The 19,714-nt window shown below is 35.0% G+C and overlaps 2 protein-coding genes across 2 annotated transcripts; one reads left to right on the top strand and one right to left on the bottom strand.

Moving 5' to 3' along the window:
• The first annotated feature begins 8,184 nt into the window (after window positions 1-8,184).
• On the top strand, window positions 8,185-9,144 carry Or8u3 (olfactory receptor family 8 subfamily U member 3). Its single transcript, XM_026380435.2, has one exon. It carries the CDS (start codon window positions 8,185-8,187, stop codon window positions 9,142-9,144), a length of 960 nt encoding a protein of 319 aa, XP_026236220.1.
• Window positions 9,145-12,590: 3,446 nt separating this feature from the next.
• On the bottom strand, window positions 12,591-13,538 carry LOC113176060 (olfactory receptor 5AL1). The gene has a single exon (XM_026380445.1). The coding sequence runs from the start codon at window positions 13,530-13,532 to the stop codon at window positions 12,591-12,593; it is 942 nt and encodes a 313-aa protein (XP_026236230.1). The 5' UTR covers window positions 13,533-13,538.
• Between the last annotated feature and the right edge of the window lie 6,176 nt (window positions 13,539-19,714).

Raw genomic sequence — 19,714 nt, forward strand, 5'->3', positions numbered from 1 at the left:
TTTTATCTTCAGTACATAGAGGTTTGATTTTTGATGAACTTTCACTGTTCTGATTAATGCATTTTCCTAGATTTTACTGATCACATTCATCATGAAACATTTTATTTTTTTCCTTCTAGAGGTATATGTGACTTATTTTTCCTTTGTTAAAATTTACCACACTTCATAGTAATATTTTAATAGAGATAGACTAATACTTCTAATGCCAAATTAATAGAACTATTTTAAAGACTTAAAACCTTTCCCATTTTTACTTAATAAACTATTATAGCAACCCCTTTCTAATAATTTCTCAGCTTTAATTTCTCTATCCATAGTCAAGTAGATGTGTTTCATTCGTACCCAGCATCCCATCTATTATCCCTCCACTGCTATCTTTGAAATAAATTTCAGACTTCTCAGCATTTCATAGATTGGGTCCTGCAGTGGACTATGTGCTTAAAAGCTTCGTCTCCAGACAGATGCTATTCAGGAGATCAGCCCTTATAGGAACTCATTAGGTCATCAATACTTTGATCCATCATGTGAACCAACAATATTGTGCTACTCTCTGCAGAGGACCATATCAATTTATTTACCTGATCTCAGATTGGAGCCTCCGAATCCTTGAGCCAAAATAAACCTTTTAGTATTATAAATTCATTATAGTAATATGAAACTGTCTAATATACTGGCCCACAGACAGTGAGGGAATGTTTTATTTTTCCCCATATCCATACATATTCCTTTTCAAATATGTGAGTTTGATCCTTACATAAAATGTCAAGAGTTAATATCTTAAATATACAGTAAAGATGACTACAGTTTAGAGAGCATTTCTGCATTTCAAAAGATAACAACACTGCTCATTTTTAAGTGTTGGCTTAACTGCTTCACTGTTTTCAAAGTTCCCAGAATGCATTCACCCTTACCTAAATACCTAGAAGTGATATATCTTTCTGTAAATTATCAAAGCATTTAACACCAAGAAAAAAAAGAATGAATTACAAAGCAATTAGATAATTGTTTATCAGATTCTGAAAAGCCAATCCATAGTCTTTTAAATAAAAAGGTGACCCTAGAATATAATAGCAGCGCAATCCTAACATTATCTCCATGGCTGAAAGGACACAGAGATTTAAGAACCCAAAGAGAGCTAGGCTATGAATGAGAACTTGCCTCCTGGATGGAGCTGAGTAAAGAGAAACATGCCAAAGTGGGAGATAGCAGGAATCAAGTACCCTGACCACCCTTTCATATGCTGTCCAATCTTCTGTTTCCATCGGTTACATCCAAATAAACCCGGCCATCAAGCATTCATGAGAGATGCAATCCTTGAAGGTCCTGAGTTTGGAGATTGGGGAAGGTGTGTAAATTAGTGGTCATGTTTCTGGCATTAAAACATAGCTCTGCCAATTTGTTGGTGTAGGAACTTAACAATGTCCTTAAACCATCTAGATTTCAGTTTCCACTTTTGCAAGTAGATAATAATAGTACTTTCTAGGCACGGTGGCACAGGCCTGTAATCCCAGCAGCTCGAGAATCTGACACAGGAGTCTCACGAGTTCAAAGCCAGCCTCAGCAAAAGCGAGGTGCTAAGCAACACAGTCTCCTCAGTGGTTGAATGTCCCTGAGTTCAATTCTCTGTACAAAAAAAAAAAAAAAATCCAGATAATAATAGTACTTATACTGTAGGCATTATATGGGTTGAATATGCTAATATAGAGAACTACTGAAATATTGGTTGACATAATATTATTGCATTTTTGAAATTATAGAACTGTGCCAGGAGTCAGGGACACAGTGGTGAACAAAATAGACACACTCCCTGTAGTCACAGGCTTATAAGTTATTGGAAGACAGACCTGAAATAAATAGACAAAGGAGTATATAATCATAAATTGTGATAACTCATTTCAAATAGAAGCATTTGATATTGATAGTATGTAAGGGGAAAACCAACAAAGTTCAGAGTTCAGTGATTCCCCTGGTAAATGATATTAAGTTTGGATCTCCAAGTAAAAGTTAACAAATGGGAAGAGAGGTAGAGATTGCATTAAAGGATTAAAAAAAAAGGTATTATAAAGGAAGGACTCAGATCAGGCTGGGGATGTGGCTCAAGCACTAGCGCTCTCACCTGGCATGTGCGGGTCGCTGGGTTCGATCCTCAGCACCACATAAAAATAAAATAAAGATGTTGTGACCACTGAAAGCTAAAAAATACATATAAAAAAAGAAAGGACTCAGAGCACTGAAGGAAAACAAAGGAAGCTATGATGAAGAGAATAATAAAAAAAATCTCTGTTCGGGGGAAAGCCAAGTAGACAGGAAAGGAATCCCAAACACACCAGGTAGACTCCTGAAGACCATTGTGTGGAACTTGATCTGGATTCTAAGAGTAGAGTGAGGGTCATTGAAGCATTTTAAATAAATGGGGTTACTCGATGGAGTTTGTGTTTCAAGAACTTTATTAGAAACTAAGTACAATGTAGCTTTAACAGTCTTAAAAATTAAAGGATATTAGTTGGGATTGGAATATGGCAATGGAGATGGAAAGAAAAGCATTAGCAAGGTGATCAACCAAGAAGTAAATTAGAGGAAGACAGAGGGCTTGAGAGGATGTTCATATTTCATTGACATAGTAGGACACAGAGGAATTCCATTTACCAAGATGAAACACACAGGGCCAGGACCTGATTTGGAACCACGATGCTGGGAAATTAGTCTTGTGTGTTAGAATTTGTATTGGTTCTGAGCCAGGCAAATCCTTCCTTAAAACTTCAAAATACACTTCTGAAGATGAGAGGAGAGACAAATTTAAGATTAGTTTAAAACTGAAGTTGTGCATATAAAAATGGATCTGTAAACATGAGAAACCCAAAGAACTAACAGCTTAAAAGATGAAGTTGAAAATGAATCTGAAATCAGTGAGTTAAGAGAAAAACAAATAAAACAGTTGCAAAAAACAAGGAGTGAGGAAATGCACAACAGTTGCAAATATTAGATAAGATTCAGCTAAAAACAGAAAATACTCATTTTTTTTTTAGTAGTAAGATAATCAAGGAAGGACCAGCCTCAGTGATGGGCAGAAAGATAGTCTGCAAAGGATGAAGGATTATGAGGAATCGAGAGCAATAGACAAATCTTTCAAGAATTTTGACAACTGCTCAGCTTAATTAAACACACACACACACATACACACATGCGTACGTGTGTGCATGAATACACATGCACGCATACACACACACCCTTAATTTTTGTATCATACATATTCTTGGATTTAAATTTAAGAAGAAACTGAATTTTATCATTCATAATAAATACAGGGGTCAATTTTGATTTAGAATGGCAAACACAAAATGAGTCAGAAGGAATTCTTGATATTCTACAAAATCAGTGTCATCCAGTGTCCTGATCTGATAGCAAGGAAAGAAATAAAGTATCCTTCCTCTCTACTAAAAGATACATACAGAAGAAATAGAAAGGCAAATCAATCAGAAAAAAAAAATAGATCCAGTGGCAAAAAAAAAAAAAAAACGAATAAACTTAAAAAACATGAGGTATTTAGAACTAGAGAACTTGCAATAATAAATTATCCATGTCTATAGGCATATATAGGAATCGAATCTCACACACACGGACACACATATAATCTGCAAGGCAGAGTGAGAGATGAGCTAATGAATACATGATTTCTGAGAAGTGTAAAAACAATCACCTTTGTTAAAGATGCTATGATGGCCATCAGAAAGATGCACTAAATTTTCCAGATTCACCAAGATAGAGGCAGAAACTAATAAAAATGTTTTTATGTCAGTATTTGGAATATTGCGATTTTATATAGTTCTGATTTTATGTTACCTTTAAAGAAAAAAATATCTCTTGGACACTTGCTACTTACTGGAGAGTTTACTGAACACTGTACACACAGCTCATTTAATACTTAGAAAAACATTGTAAGGAAGGGAATTTATTTTGTTTGTAAAATTAAGGGAAATAGCAGTTTTAAAAGGATGGGGACCTTGTTTGAGTTTTATTAATCAGGATCTAAGTATTTTTTTTAGTCATTTCACAAAACTTGAGTTCTCAATCAAAATGAACTGTTATGATTTATTATGCTGTTTCCAGTAGTGGATTCCATGTTTGCCATCATGAATATATCTAATTGGTGTATTTAAGTAAAGTTCCTTTAGGAATACATATTGTTAAGGGAATTTTTAAAAAAATCCCAAATATAATTTGTCCAGCTCAGTATACATCGAGGAAAGTGTGGAAAAGAATATCACAGACTTCAGCTACCTCTAGAGGTCAGGTTGCTATCCAGAGGGACCCAGGGACTAATAAATCACCCAGAAAACTTCAGAATGGGCTCACTAAGAGCCAAATTCATTGCTGAGAAGGTGAGTCAGATGGAGTCTCTGTATGAATACAGCGGCCGACCCTCCACCCGTAAGACAACTCCCCATTAAGGACTTCTCTCCTTTATTTAACTTAAAATGCTGCTTCACTAAGCCACAGTGCTCATCCTCTGTCTCTGTCTCTCTCTGGTCTCTCTCTCTGTCTCTCTCTCTGTCTCTCTCTCTCTCTCTCTCTCTCTCTCTCTCTCTCTCTCTCTCTCTCTCTCCATCCTCTAACACACACACACACACACACACACACACACTTCTTAAGATATGCTCATAACCTCCTGGAATTTACCCTTTCTTTCAGTAATACCTATAAGAGAGAGTTATTATATGGATGATAGAGAAAAGGTTTGGGAACAGATGAGATTTCCTTGTCTAAAATCCTTTTTTATAAAAATGTTTCACTAAGGATGACTCTCTATTTAAGTGTGGGTGTATAGGTATGTTGTGTGCATATGTTTAAATCCTTGCCCTCTGCTCCTATAACATTCAGAACATAAGATAAAAATTTGTCTATTAATGAATTGACACTATAATTTTTGAATCGGTATACCATTTGCCTCATACTGCTTCTCAAAAAACAAAACAAAATAAACACTGTGTTTGGCTTTAATCAGGACTTGAGGGAATTGACCTCAGTGCAGGGCTTTCCAACCACTTTTGTTGCAGGTCATGTTTTTTAAAGTCACTGAACATGAACACCTGTGGTACTGCTGAGTGTGCCTCTGCAGCCTGCTTGGTGGGTTTTGGGGAGGTAAACAAGCCTGGTGCAGCCCTGAGATGAAGGATGCTATACTTGGAAGAGTCCTGCAAAACCCTGACTAAATCCAGGCAGGACATGCATAATACCATGAAATGAGCAAATCAAGAAATATTTGGTCAAGTCAGCAGTGAATAGGAGAAAGCAGGTTCCCTGAGAATTATTTTCTTCTTTTCCCCATTGTTGAACATCTTTCTGTGCAGAGCATTGCTGCTGTCTGATAGCAGAGATATGAAATACCAGATATGTCCCAATTCTTAAAAATCAAGGTCCTTTAAGAACTAAAGTGAGAAAGATATTTAGTTTGCTCTGCACATATATTTTGAATCTAGGTGGGCAAGATAAAACCACAGACGCTAGGAGAAAACCAAATAAATGAAGTTACTTGTCATTCCCAGCTACCAGAGGAATTGAAAGTCATAAATACTGATGAATTTTGGTGCTCACTAAAATACTTAGTAAAGGAAATGTTGTCCTCAACTTACACAGTTAAGTAAATATCTAAAATTTTTCATGAATAGGTACAAAGATATATTTTTTTGTGTTATAGATATCGGCATTTTTAAAAGATGTTTTTGTGTACACATGTACACATACTCAGATATTAGATATCATATATATTAGTAAATTTTACGTATGGATTTATATGCATATGTATATGTATGTATGTGTGATACCTAAGGTTAAATATACACTACTATAAAATAATTGAAATAACCTATACTTTTTCAATATTTATAAATAGCAATTAACCATAAATTTAACATATGTGAAATTTTTTTTACTAATGATATTTGAATCCTGTGATGTACTGATGAAAATAATTATTCAAATGTCCTAATTTTTTAGAATCCAAAATATTTTTGCACCTTGGGGTGGGGAAAGAAATAATAAGATTCCAAAGAGAATGATAAGTCAGCCCTTATTCATAAAATCAGGGGAGGGTAGACTTTGAAACAGGAAGATAAATAAGAACCACAAGCTGAGATGTCTTCTCAGGCATTCATGTTCAGAAAGGAGCACATGTAAACAGAGAAACTGACAAGCAATTTTCTTACAACTCTTCTTATCTGGATAACCCTTGTTAAGTTTCTGCCCTAGGAATAAAAATAGGCATATTTAAATTTGAATTGCACTGGCATGGTGGAGTTATAGACTTGAACTAATTCAACTACTCCTCAGGCAAATAAAAACCAAAAGAGAAATAAGTAATTCTGAAGACATGACTGAATCTGCTTGCCATTACCATCACTGAATTTGTTCTTTAGGCTACTGGTGTTCAAACATGGCTGAACTTTAGAAGAGCCTGGGGAGGTCCCAGGGCTGGGGTTATGGCTCAGTGGTAGAACACTCACCTAGCACGTGGGAGGTGCTGGATTCGATCCTCAGCTCCACATTAAAAAAATAAATAAAATAAAGGTATTGTGTCCAACTACCACCTAAAAAAAAAAAGGAAGAAAGAAAGAAATTCTGGTCCCTGGATGCCCCTAGATGTTCTGATAAATTGGTATGGGGCACCTAAGCACTGGGCTATTAAAAAGATACAGGTGATTTCAGTGGGCAGGAAATTTTGAGACAGGCAATGAAGCCAGAAACATTGAAATTTGTGAAAAACTTTATTGTTAAGATGTCAATGATTAGAAAGATTGCCCTGCAAATCTGACAGAGATGTGGGAATGACTGAAGAAATGGTCAGACTTTGGGATTGTGATTGCTTCTGAACAACTTCGAGAAATTGGTTGGCAGTGACAAATTACTCTAAACATATCTGGAATGATATAATAATCTAGAGAGTTGTAGATTAGACACACCATAAGGGAAGTATTTTATGAACATTTTTACAGATTTCAAAGGTAATTTTGTCTCTGTGATATTTAAGTTGATGAAATTTGAAATTTTAGCTCCAGATCAGTATGTGACTCCACTGTGAACTTTGCTTCTCTGCTACAATGTGGCTCTAAACATTCCATTTTACTTTCTAGTCAATACTCACCATCAGGTTCTAATCGATGGCTTTATATTTTTATACTTCCCTTTGATTTGGTTTGAACATAGCTGAGAATCTCCACAAAGCTTGAAATTATATAAATGCAATAACTTAAGAAATTATAATACAAAAGATGGCTCTGGTTAATTAAAATATCATAATAATGTAAAAGTAAACCTCTTCCTCTGACACCATTTTTCAGACAATATGGTTTAATTTTCTTTTACATATGTGGTAGCAATACAGTTAACCTCAGTTAGAATTCAAATAACTTCAAAACTATAATTAAAAAAAGACACTGTAAGAAAAAATTGAGTATGTTCAAGTTTCATATTTGAATCAGAGAACCCACGATACTAAAATATTATTGAGTGAAACAAGGAATCTGTGTATATTTATTTATAAAAAAATCCATGCCTGCTTAGTATCTGTGTAAATAAATTGTGTATTTGCCCATATTTCTTGTCAATTTTCTTTTAACTTCTAGCGCATAGATTACTTATTCTATAAATGGAGAGGGACATGTAGGAAGGTTAGCAGGTTGTAGGTGGTGTAAAATTATTTTGATATATATTAATATATAAATTAATGTATAGAATCTCTATGAAATGTTTCAGCATATCTTATGGGAGCCTGCACAAAATTGCACAATGCTGGAATATAAACGGAGGTCTGTTTATGAATTGTCTGTTTTTGTGATGTTGTACCTCTAAATGCACAGACAAGCTAGTGGTGGTAAGAAAACTGGGCTATTAATTTTCTCAAATGAGTTCATAAAATTGAATTTTAATCAACAATATTTATTTTATTTTCTATAATTAACAAAGTAAAGTAACTCTTAGATCACTCTTCTGTAAGTATGTGACACCCTTCCCTGGGAGCAGAATGGAGAACCCTCACTAGAGATTTAAGGTCCATGTTTACCCACATAATAACATAGTTCAAAGTAAGAAGATGCTGATGATGATCTTTCCCCAAGCACTGGAAGGAGCCTTGAGAAATGTTATTTCTATCCTTACCTGCAGTGAAAGCCACAAAATCTGCCAGAATAAATGGCTGAAGTTAACATCTCCCATGTCACTGAATTTATTCTCAAGGGAATTACAGACCGGCCAGAGCTTCAGGTCCCATGCTTCCTGGTGTTTTTAGTTATCTATCTGGTCACAGTGCTGGGCAACCTCGGACTGATTGCCTTAATCAGGATCGATGCTCGACTCCACACACCCATGTACTATTTCCTCAGTCACTTGGCCTTTGTGGACCTTTGTTACTCCTCTGCAATTACGCCGAAGATGATGGTGAATTTTGTTGTGCAACACAACATTATCTCTTTCCACGCTTGTGCAACACAGCTGGGCTGTTTTCTCACCTTCATGATCACTGAGTGTTTCCTTCTGGCCTCCATGGCCTATGACCGCTATGTCGCCATCTGCAGCCCTCTGCATTACTCCACACTGATGTCAAAAAGAGTCTGCATCCAGTTAGTGGCAGTCCCTTATGGGTACAGCTTTCTGGTTGCCCTCTTCCACACCATTATCACTTTCCGTCTGACTTACTGTGGCCCCAATGTAATTAACCATTTCTACTGTGATGACCTCCCCCTGCTTGCTCTGTCCTGCTCAGACACACACGTGAAGGAAATTCTGATTTTTGCTTTTGCTGGCTTTGATATGATCTGCTCTTCCTCCATCGTCCTCACCTCCTACCTCTTCATCATTGCCGCCATCTTAAGGATCCGTTCCACACAGGGACGGCGCAAGGCCATCTCCACCTGTGGCTCTCACATGGTGGCTGTTACTATTTTCTATGGCACACTGATCTTTATGTACCTGCAGCCCAAGTCAAACCACTCTTTGGACACAGACAAGATGGCCTCTGTGTTTTACACCGTGGTGATCCCCATGTTGAACCCCCTGATCTACAGTCTCAGGAACAAAGAGGTGAAAGATGCCTCCAAGAAAGCCTTGGAGAAAGGCTGGGAAACCTTAAAAATATTAAAATCAATAAAATAGTAATGAAGTGGGTTTTTTTGTTGTTGTTTGTTTGTTTTGTTTTGTTTTTTAATTTATGAGGGAAGTGAGTACAACTTTTTCTTGTAATTCTTTCCCAACCAATTGAAAATACCACTGTTCCTTTCACAGATTTTAACATATTCTCCAAGGACCCAAGAACACCTTGGAAAGGCAGCATGATATAAAGAGTCCTTCCTGTTCAGGCCATTATTGCTTTACCCATCCACTGAAGTCATGTTCAAATACAAACAAAGACACACTTACATGTGCAAATACGTATGTGTATCTCAAGCAAAGGCAGAGGCTTGCGTTTGTTAGGGTTTTGGACTCTGGAACAAGTTTGCCTGAGTCTGAAAGTTACTTCTTTCAATTAGTTTGCAAACAAACTTGGGACAACCCACCTCCACTCTGTGCAATTCTTGTTTCCATCACTGAAAAATAAGAGGAACAAACTCATTGGCTTGTCCTGAGGATTGCATGGGTTAATGTTTATAAAATGCATAGAGCTATATTCAATGGTAGTAAGTGCTTTGTGTTATTTACATAAATTTTGCTATAAAATGATTAATTCATTAGCCTTTCAATGTCATTAAGTGAAATGGACACAACCATATTAGATTTTCATCTATCTGACAGGCAAACCAAATAAAACTAAGAGATGCATGAGTTTTCACCCATGGATCTATTATTTATTAGTCACCTTAGGTAACATAACCAGTAATATGAACATTTTTAAATGCAATTTCAAATTGATCTGAGTTTTTTTTTTAACACAGTGTTGAGAATGAAGAATATTCAATTAGCTACATAATGAGATTTTCAAATACAATTGGACAACAAGATATAAAAACTGCTTTTAATTAAAGTAATTCATGACAATTAAAAGTATTGATCTGATATGTATTTCTTATTTTGACATTCAAGTAATTAAACTATTGTTTTAATATTATTACATTTTCTTTGGTTTGTTTGGAAAGACATTATGAATCTTAAAATTTGCAGCCATTATATAGAATATAGGTTGAGATTTGCAGTAAAAAGTGTGATTATTTTCTGTTCAACATTTTATTTGTAAATGATTCAGGTATGCATCTATGAGATACTTTTAGAACTTGTGAGTTGCATGCATTCTCCAGTATTTAAAACAAGATTAAAAGAAAAATTCACATGTTCTATTTTTATGCTTTGTCTTGTGAGTGTATGTTTGTATGGTAGGTACACAAAATATTCTCACATATCACAAACATGACAAATAGAAGCATCGTAGTTCCTCTTTTTACAGGTAAAGAAATCCAGGTCTATGAAACCTTGAGGAATACTGGTTTTCTGTGGCCTTTTCTACCTTTTTTGCTTCATAGAATTATTTATGATCGTGATATTTAAACATTAATTGGAACTGAAGTTTTCATGCCTGTGCATAATTTTAATTCCTTGCTATTCACAATCACATATCAAAGTAAATCTAACTTTTCTTAAGAACATGAGCTAAGCAACTCAAAGACATGATATTATGCTTCTTCATGAGAAGACACACAGGTCTGTACTTCATCTAGAACTGCACTCTGGAAATTTCTTTAGGTGAATGATTTCATATCTTCAATATAGTTCCTCAATCAAAGCATCAAAATCAACATCAAAATCAACATTAATCATTTTCTTTCCAGGTATTTTAAAATAAATATTGTATTTTTTCACTCCTCTGTCTATGGCCTCTATGATGTTTTTACATCAGGATAGAGTCTAGTTTAGTCTGTATATCTAATCTATTTTGATTTGGGGATCGAACCCAGCATGCCAGTTGAGCGTGTTACCGCTTGAGCTACATCCCCAGCCCGGCTCAGATTTTATACATAAATACATAAATAATTATATGAGTTGAATTCCACCAAGAAACATTTCTCTTAAACTCTCAAGTTTTAGGTGAGATTATTGTCTCTTCGAGTCAAGGGCCCTTTTCTTATCTTTTTAAGCAAGGTAGTTACTAATAACAAAGGGAATCAGTAATGTCATAGTGCTGAAGTAAAACATGCATAGGTTTTAGAGCAACAGCTAAGCATCTAGTTTTGGGAGGAGACTGGAGACGCTGAGAAACACTGGATGTTAACATCACTGGTAGCAAAAGGATGATAAAGACAGAAAGTCCCCTGCATTATACATGCTGGCTTCTCCCTTCATTTTACCTTCCATGGTATAAGAATAATATGGAAAGGTGTAAAATTTCTATGCCGGGAGCAGGCTTATGTACCTTATGATTTCTTAACTGCTTAAGATTTTTATTTAATATTTATTTTTAAGTTGAAGGTGGACACAATATCTTTATTTCATTTTTATGTGGTGCTGAGGTAGAATCCAATGCCTCAAGTGTGCTAGGCGAGCACTCTACCACTGCTTAAGAATTTTAATGTAAACCTAGGATTGGAGTAACATTGTTGTGATTTACTATTCAGTGTAAAAATAAAAAAAAATAAAATAAAAAGGGTTGGCCTGTGGCTCAGTGGTAAAGAGCCCCTGGGTTCAACTGCTGTACCACCCTCCTCCAAAAAAAAAAAAAAAAAAAAAATCACAATGCCATAACTCCTCAGTTTCTCCATTTTCATTTTATGGCTTTAAAGTGAAGAAAACCACATTGCCATCTATTTCACAAAAGACTATAACACAATCACCTAAAACCAAATAAAAGGAATCACAGGTGCAATAAAAATGTTCATGATTATAATACCTACTATGGTAGGAGCTAGAAAATACCCTTTATATATACAATCTTGTTTAACCCACAGTCACCCCAGGAGAAAGGAGTTCTTGCTGCCTTATATAGATGAAGAAACCAAGGTACAAAAGGGTAAAATAATTTACCCATGGTTTTATTGCAATAAAGCAGTGAATTATAATGGTGTAAAGTGGCTTTAGTGATCTGACCTGGTAACAATCAGTCACTAAACACTCTTTTGGTCAATATAAATCTGCTAGCACTATCTTTCCCAGAAAAAATGCAGAAAAAGTAGAAATTATCCAGGATCTTAAAAATCAAGAAATTCTTGCTATTAAACTTTATTTTTTCCAGATTATCTATGCAGCAAACTTGAAATGTAACACACAAATGTTTATGTACTTCAATATAACCCATCTTTGTCAGTATCTCATAGAGTTCAGATAAAGCCTCTATCCCAGAATGCTGTTTCTTTAGTTATTGATAAAGATGTGTGGTTAAATTGGATTAAGGTATCATTCACTTTCTCTCTTATCCTCCCCTCAATGAAAATTCAACAACTCAAAACGTGCAAAAAGCCTTTCACATGGAAATTATCAAGACTGAAACTGAGGATGAGACCTACACTGAGTGAATCTGAGCACTCAAAGTGAAGAATGTGTCTTTACCAATACCAGCACTATTACTCTAGCTAATGCCCAACTTAAAGTCCTTGGATTTTGGCCTAGTGACTCCTAGATTATTTGATAACCAAACACAACTTTTCTATCATTCTTTTCAGAGCACTCTTTACCTCCTTATTTCTCAAGCTGTAAATCAATGGGTTTAACATGGGAATTATTACTATGTAAAACACTGAAGCAAATTTATCTGTGTTCAGAGAATGGCTTGACTTAGGCTGCAGGTACATAAAAATAATTGTCCCATAAAATATTGTGATGGAGGTCAGGTGGGATGCACAGGTAGAGAATGCCTTCTGTCTTCCTTCAGCTGAACGAATCCTCAGGATGGCAACGAGGATGAAGGCATAAGAAATGATCACAACAATTAGAGAGCATAAGGTATTGAAACCAGCGATGATTAAGAGCATCATCTCTTTGATGTGAGTGTCAGAACAAGCCAGAGCCATTAAGGGGACATCATCACAGTAGAAGTGATTGAGCACATTGGAGTCACAGAACGACAGGTGGAATGTTGCTATTGTCTGTGCAAGACCCACTGTGAATCCATAGATGTATGTGCTAGCAACCATTTGCATACAGAGTTTCTTAGGCATGAGAATGACATAAAGTAAAGGGTCATAGATAGCCACATACCGATCATATGCCATGATTGACAGCAAATATAGTTCACAGACTACAAATGTGATGAAGCAGCAGACTTGAATGGCACATGAGTAAAATGCTATACTTTTAACTTGACGCAGGAGATTCACCAGCATGTTGGGGGTGGCAGAGGAGGTGAAGCAAAAGTCAACAAAAGCCAGATGGCTGAGGAAAAAATACATGGGTGTGTGAAGCTGAGGACTGATTTGGATTAGTACAATCAGTCCAAGATTACCCATGACACAAGCTAAGTAAATGATTAAGAATACACCAAAGAGGATGATTTGAAGTTCTGGATTATCTGTGAGCCCTGAGAGGATAAATTCAGACACTGATGAGTGATTACCATTAGCCATAGAAGAGGTGTAAGAGGTTGTCTCCAACAAAGCGCTTCAGAGCACACCTTCTGAGGAACAGCTTTCCTGTTAACAATAACTAAGTTGAGGCCTGGAGATGATTCTTATGCTCGGATCTTCTGTTGAGAACATTTAGAGGAACTTCTTCATTTTGTGTCTGCTAGAAGAAAAAAAAAAAAAGATGTTTCCTAGGTAGAAATTGCAAAGCATGCAACTCTGTGCGAGTTTGTAAAGGTTGAAAGATGGAATTTTAAAGTTTCACATAATTGTATTACTTATGTCATATCTATTTTGAATAAGAGAAAAAGAGAATTGTTTGAATGCAGAAAATAATATTTCTTTTACAACTATCAAAATACTTTAAACAAAATCACACTGATTCTTTTGGAAAATTTTAGTGAGTGGGAGTAATAAATTAAAAAATATTGAATCCATGGGGCTACTAGGAAAGATTCTAGTAAAATTTTTGGGAACTGGTTATTTCTATAACTTATATTTTTACAGAGAGTTTAAATTTTTATTTTGTACTTTCATATATTTGATTCCTAATTTTTCTTTAATTATTATATAGCATGCTAGTATTCAGTTATAGGAATTAAGGTTGAGCATCCTGCATAGGAATGAGAATGACATAAAGGCTTACAGATAGCCACATCCTCATGACTGGAATATAGTGAAACAGAATAACACATAACTTGATTCTCTAACATCAATTTCTATTTATGAAAACAAACTTTCACATAGGCAAAAATTTCCCTATCAACCGGAGATCAAGAAAACTTTGGGTAGGGGATCTATGAATTCATTTATGTCAAGGCAGAACAGTTATTATCTCATATTATGTGCCAACAATTTCAGCTGTTGATGGTGTTGATATTGTTTAGATTGATGCTTCCCTACTTAGAAGTCTGTGTGCAGTCTCACATAATGATAATTATAGGGGCTTAATCATTTTGCAATATTTTAAGTATTATTCCATTGATTCACTAATTTATCATCTCTAATCTTTATTTCTCTTCACTCTTATTCCTTTAATACTTAGATTTATGTGCTGCGGAAGCTACAAGATAACTTTCTCTCTGAATAGTACCCAAATCTCCAACATTGCCAATCTTTTGATTCTTCTTTTCTTATAATAAAGCTAGGCTGTTTCATGAGAACTTTTCAGACCATATGTCTGTTAAATTTAGAACTCTCTCTATATTTCTTATTTGGCAAGGGAGATAAGTATTGTTTATGCTTCTGCTATTATTTCATAACTATTCTTACATTTTGAATTTCTGTGAATTCCACTGATGCTTTGAGCCTTACACACTGGTATACTTTGTCCCTTATATATTTCCTAGTCAATCATTCACTCACAAAACTGTCATCTGTTCCCACACAATTAACATATGGGTTCTTGATAATATCACGCTAAGCAAAAAAAGCCAATCCCCCAAAACCCAAGGCCAAATGTTTTCTCTGATATGGGGATGCTCATTCACAGTAAGGGGGAAGAACAGAGTTACTTTAGATTAGATAGAGGGAAGTGAAAGGAGGGGAGGGGAATAGGGATAGAAAGGATAGTAGAATGAGACAGAAATTATTACCTATGTATATACATGACTGCATGACCAATGTAGTTCTACAACATGTACAATCAGGAAAAAGAGAAATCATACTCCATTTATGTATGACATATCAAAGTGCATAAATGCATTCTACTGTCATGTATAACTACTTAAAACAAATTTATTTATTTAAAATTAAGCACTAAAAAATGGGTTTTCAAGCTCTGGACATCTTGATATAACCAATCTTAGAATTCTACCTCAGTTTCCTACTCCCAGGGTTACCTGTTGAAAAGTGTTGTATCTGGAAATTAATCAAGTGCTAAATATCCCAAATTAAAATATTACCTTATGATCACAAACTTTCCTGTTTTATTTTTATCTCCATTATGTGACTATGACTTTTCATTTATTTACTTATATTCATTCCTTAAATGCCACAAATTACTTCTTGTTTATTTACATGTCACCTTCTTTTTTCAATACTTTCTCATACAGATTTATCAAATTGGGGGGGGGGATTTTACATGTTTTTCTCTTTAAAATTTTATCTAAACTATTAAGAATAACATCTGGAAAAAATGAATTATAATAAGCTTATATTAAAAATCAATCAATCAATAAATAAATATTAAAAAAATAAAAATAAACTACATTGGCTTGATCTTCTTTTCCTTGAAGCAATATTCTGTCTACCAGTTTGTAGGTAGCAATTTCAAACCCTTTGAATTATTTCACGTTCCTCCACAGCTACCTCACCATTTACTCTCTGTAGATGCCAACATTTCTGACATTAAAAGAGCCTCAAATTTTCTAAAGTTCGAGGTGTCAGTCCCATGAAACTACCTGCTTCTACATTAGCCCCCACTTTTTTGGAAGGGGGTGGTCTAAGTTGCCATCTTTTCTGTTCACCTTTACTTTCCTACATGACTGTTTCCTTTGTTTATGCTTGAAGCAATACTCTTTCTTTAGTGTTCTTCTTAGACCAACGTATGTCATGTTTGCACATCCTTGTTGAGAGTTGTCATCTGATGCTATGGGAACTAGTGTCATTTATATGCTCCTGATGCAAAAGTCGAGCTCTCTATGCCAAATTTCTCCTCTAAACTTCAGGCACACATATCTAATTGCTTCCCAGGCAATTTAAATGAGATATTCCAGAGGTTCCTAAATTTAACATATTCAAAGAAAATTTATCAATTCAAAAACCACCCAACCCTACCCATATTCATTGGAGTATACAGTAATGGTACCATCTTCCATTCAGTTATCTACATGAGACAGTCTTTTAAAGATACATTTTGTATATCTTAACAAGCAATAATAAAAAATCAATTATTGAACACTATTGAGTATCTAACCCCTTTTTTCTCATATATGTCTACTTATAACACCTCCTCTATTTTATTTATATGGGCTTCAAATCAGAACTCTGGAATATTAGCTTCTAATTGTTATAGCAACAAGCTTTACCACCTTCTCTGTGCATAAAGCACAGAGAAATGGTTAGAAATATATGGTATCTCTCTTAACCAGTAAATCTTAGCTTATTTCCCTTTAAATTTGGGATACAGACTTAACTTCTTAATGTGGTTAATTAAATTCTTGACAAATAAACCTTTCTTTTGTCAACTTTTCTCATTCCTTGCAATGTCTCTCATATACCAAATACCTATATCTTGCAGGTTTCAACAATTAGTAGATAAGTCAAATATATTATTTAATTAATTAAACAAATGGTACAAAGATTATGTTCCTCCAAATCCATTTTTACTCCTTCAATTACCTTGCTTTTTATCTCCACTACATTTTGCTTTTGAGTAATCCACAACAGAACCTAAAGGAGTCCCACATACCCCGAGGCAAATTCGGTGGATGCTACACATTACTTAAGCATTGTGAGTACATCTGGTATAATCTATTGGTCCCTCTAGAATATTTTCATTGAATTACATCATTTTAATCAATTGCTGAACCAAAAATATAATGATGTTTCACAAACATAAGCAATTATATTATGGTTGATCTTTTGGGAACCAATTTGCTTATATGAAAAAATAATCAGTGAAAGGCAGATCACTCCACTGAGGCTAAATGTAATAAAGCATCAATAAAAAATAGCAAATATTATGTTAATAAATGAAAAATAACTCACAAAAAATTAACTAGTTTTGTATTGCTCTTTATATACCCTGTATACTCAAGAATTTTAATAAGAGGTCATGGTAGAAATTAGATGAAAGTAAAGTAGCTTGCTATTGAGCTTTGCAAGGCTATGGAGAAATAATTTACCTTGTACTAAAGATCCAACACTACATTTGAAATTCAATTCGGATTTGTTGAGGAAAGCAAACAATAATTAAACTATGAATACCTTATTGGCCTGGTGGCGCATTGAGCTCAAGCACAGAAATTTGTTGCCTGAGGATTTTCTTCAAGTTGAAAATTAATTTAAAATAAACTCAACTTTGTTTCATGAAGTCTATTAGGAAACATTTAAAGACATTAAAATTACAGAAAATTAACACTTCTTTAAATCTGCCAATAAACTGTTCATTTGAATCCTCAACATTCATATAGGTATAGAATGAATGACAAATAGAGATAGAAAAATTATAAACAATCAAGAAAAAGAAGTAGAGAGAGAGAGGAAGGAAGGAAGGGAGGAAGGAAGGAGGGAATAAAGGAGGGTAGTCCTCTTGAATGTGAATATTTTATCCTTAAATCACTTTTTCTGTGATATTTCATGACACCATTTTCCCTACAAGAACTAAAACAACTATATAAATAGTAAACACAAATTATAGAGAAGTCATTATATTTTTTTCTCTTTTATAACTCATTTCTAATGCTTAGAGTGATAATTTTTCTCAGAGACTTGAAAGGAATTCAAGAATTGAAATAAAACTATAAGTAAACAGCAGAATAATTAGTAGCATATAGGGTAGGTAACAGGAGGGAGGACAGGAGGAAAAATTAGAGAAAATTATATTCCATGCTTTTACAGTTATGTCAAAATAAATCCTGACATTATAGAAAACTAAAAAAAAAAAAACCAATACATTTAAATATAGCAATAAAATCTGTCGTACTTTTCTTGAAGAAAAAAAGAAAAATACATGTACCTTTAAAAATAAAAGTGGTTTTCACAGTCTATTTCAAAATGCTTTAAGTTATAAGTTGATCTCAACAAACTATACATTGGCTATTTCAGTTACAAGAATAAATGAGGAAATATGATATAAAAAGGAAGCATCAAAATATTAACACAGTTTATCTCTGGGCATCTAATTTGATGTATTTTTTCTTCTTATCACTATTTTCTTTCTTTTTTCTTTAATAAATATACCTTATGGGCATTAAAGATAGATGGGATTTAGAATTGTCTGGCTTTGTCTTTGGGGAAAACACACATCAATGCACTAGCTCACAGATTACAAAATAGCTTTAGCAGATTTGTCCTGTGATTAATAGCCAGAGTTTCTTCTAAGTGTCATTCCCTGTGAATGTGGCCACAAATGCATGGAAGTACCAAGAAGGATTTCTGTTTCCAATTCTGAGCTAGATATGCCACTGTTCAGGGTTCAGTTTGCCAACAGTAATGTCAATGTCTGGCTCATTTGTATGACTTTGTTACTTTAGTGACACTGCCAATAATGGTTGTAGGCTGCTCTCATCAGAGCTATGTCATGATAGGGTGGGGATATTTTCCTTTTATGGCCATCAACACACATTCCCAACAGGACTTGGCTTTTCCTACTTGCAATACCTTGACCTTCATCCCTTTCTGAGGGCCTATAGAATGCCTTCTTTATTGGCATTGCATCCTGCAGTGTAGCTTCAGGAAAAGGGACAATTTTCACAAAAATAGAGCCTACAAGCACAGGTGTATGAGTCTGAATCATGTATCACTGTGTACATTATTACGTGGTAAAAGTTGAACTAATGGAAAAGAGAATGACCTTATGTGTGGTGAACTGAGACATCATTTGGGGACTGCTCCTTCTCATTGGGTTGGGAAACTGAAATCCAAGATACACTGCATACATTGAACTTGTGTCTAATAAATGCTACTGTGTTTGCCTTAGCTAGAGTGAAAGGAACCAAGAGTAAAAGCAGAAATAACCCCTCTTTTTATCACATAAATGACTCACTTGAGGAAGCTGTGCTTTCTGTCTCAGCATCCTCTGGCTCTGCCAGGTTAAAAATCTAGTTCCCAAAGAGAAGTATTTCTCTGGAGGAACAGAGGAGCGACTGCACTGGAGGCTGTGACTGTCACCTCAATATATGATGTTCCTTTGCCAGTGAATCAGAAGACAAAGAAAGGACTGACTTCATTGGTTGGGTAATGTGTTAAGTCAACTTTGCATCACTGTGACCAAAATATTGACTAGAACAACTTAGAGGAGAAAAAGTCTATGTTGGCTCACAGTTTCAGAGGCTTCAGTGCATGATCAGTGCTTGACCCCAAGGTGAGGCAGAATATCATGGTGGAGGAAAGTTATGCAGTGTTCAGAGTAAGGCAGCAAGGAAGAGGGGTGGAGGGAGAAAGAGAAAGGGAACAGGAGCAAGTAATGCCCTTCCAGGTCATGCCTCCAGAGACCTACTTCCTTCAACCATACCTGATTC

This window comes from Urocitellus parryii, chromosome 4 (assembly GCF_045843805.1).
Source record: "Urocitellus parryii isolate mUroPar1 chromosome 4, mUroPar1.hap1, whole genome shotgun sequence".
Taxonomy (NCBI): domain Eukaryota; kingdom Metazoa; phylum Chordata; class Mammalia; order Rodentia; family Sciuridae; genus Urocitellus; species Urocitellus parryii.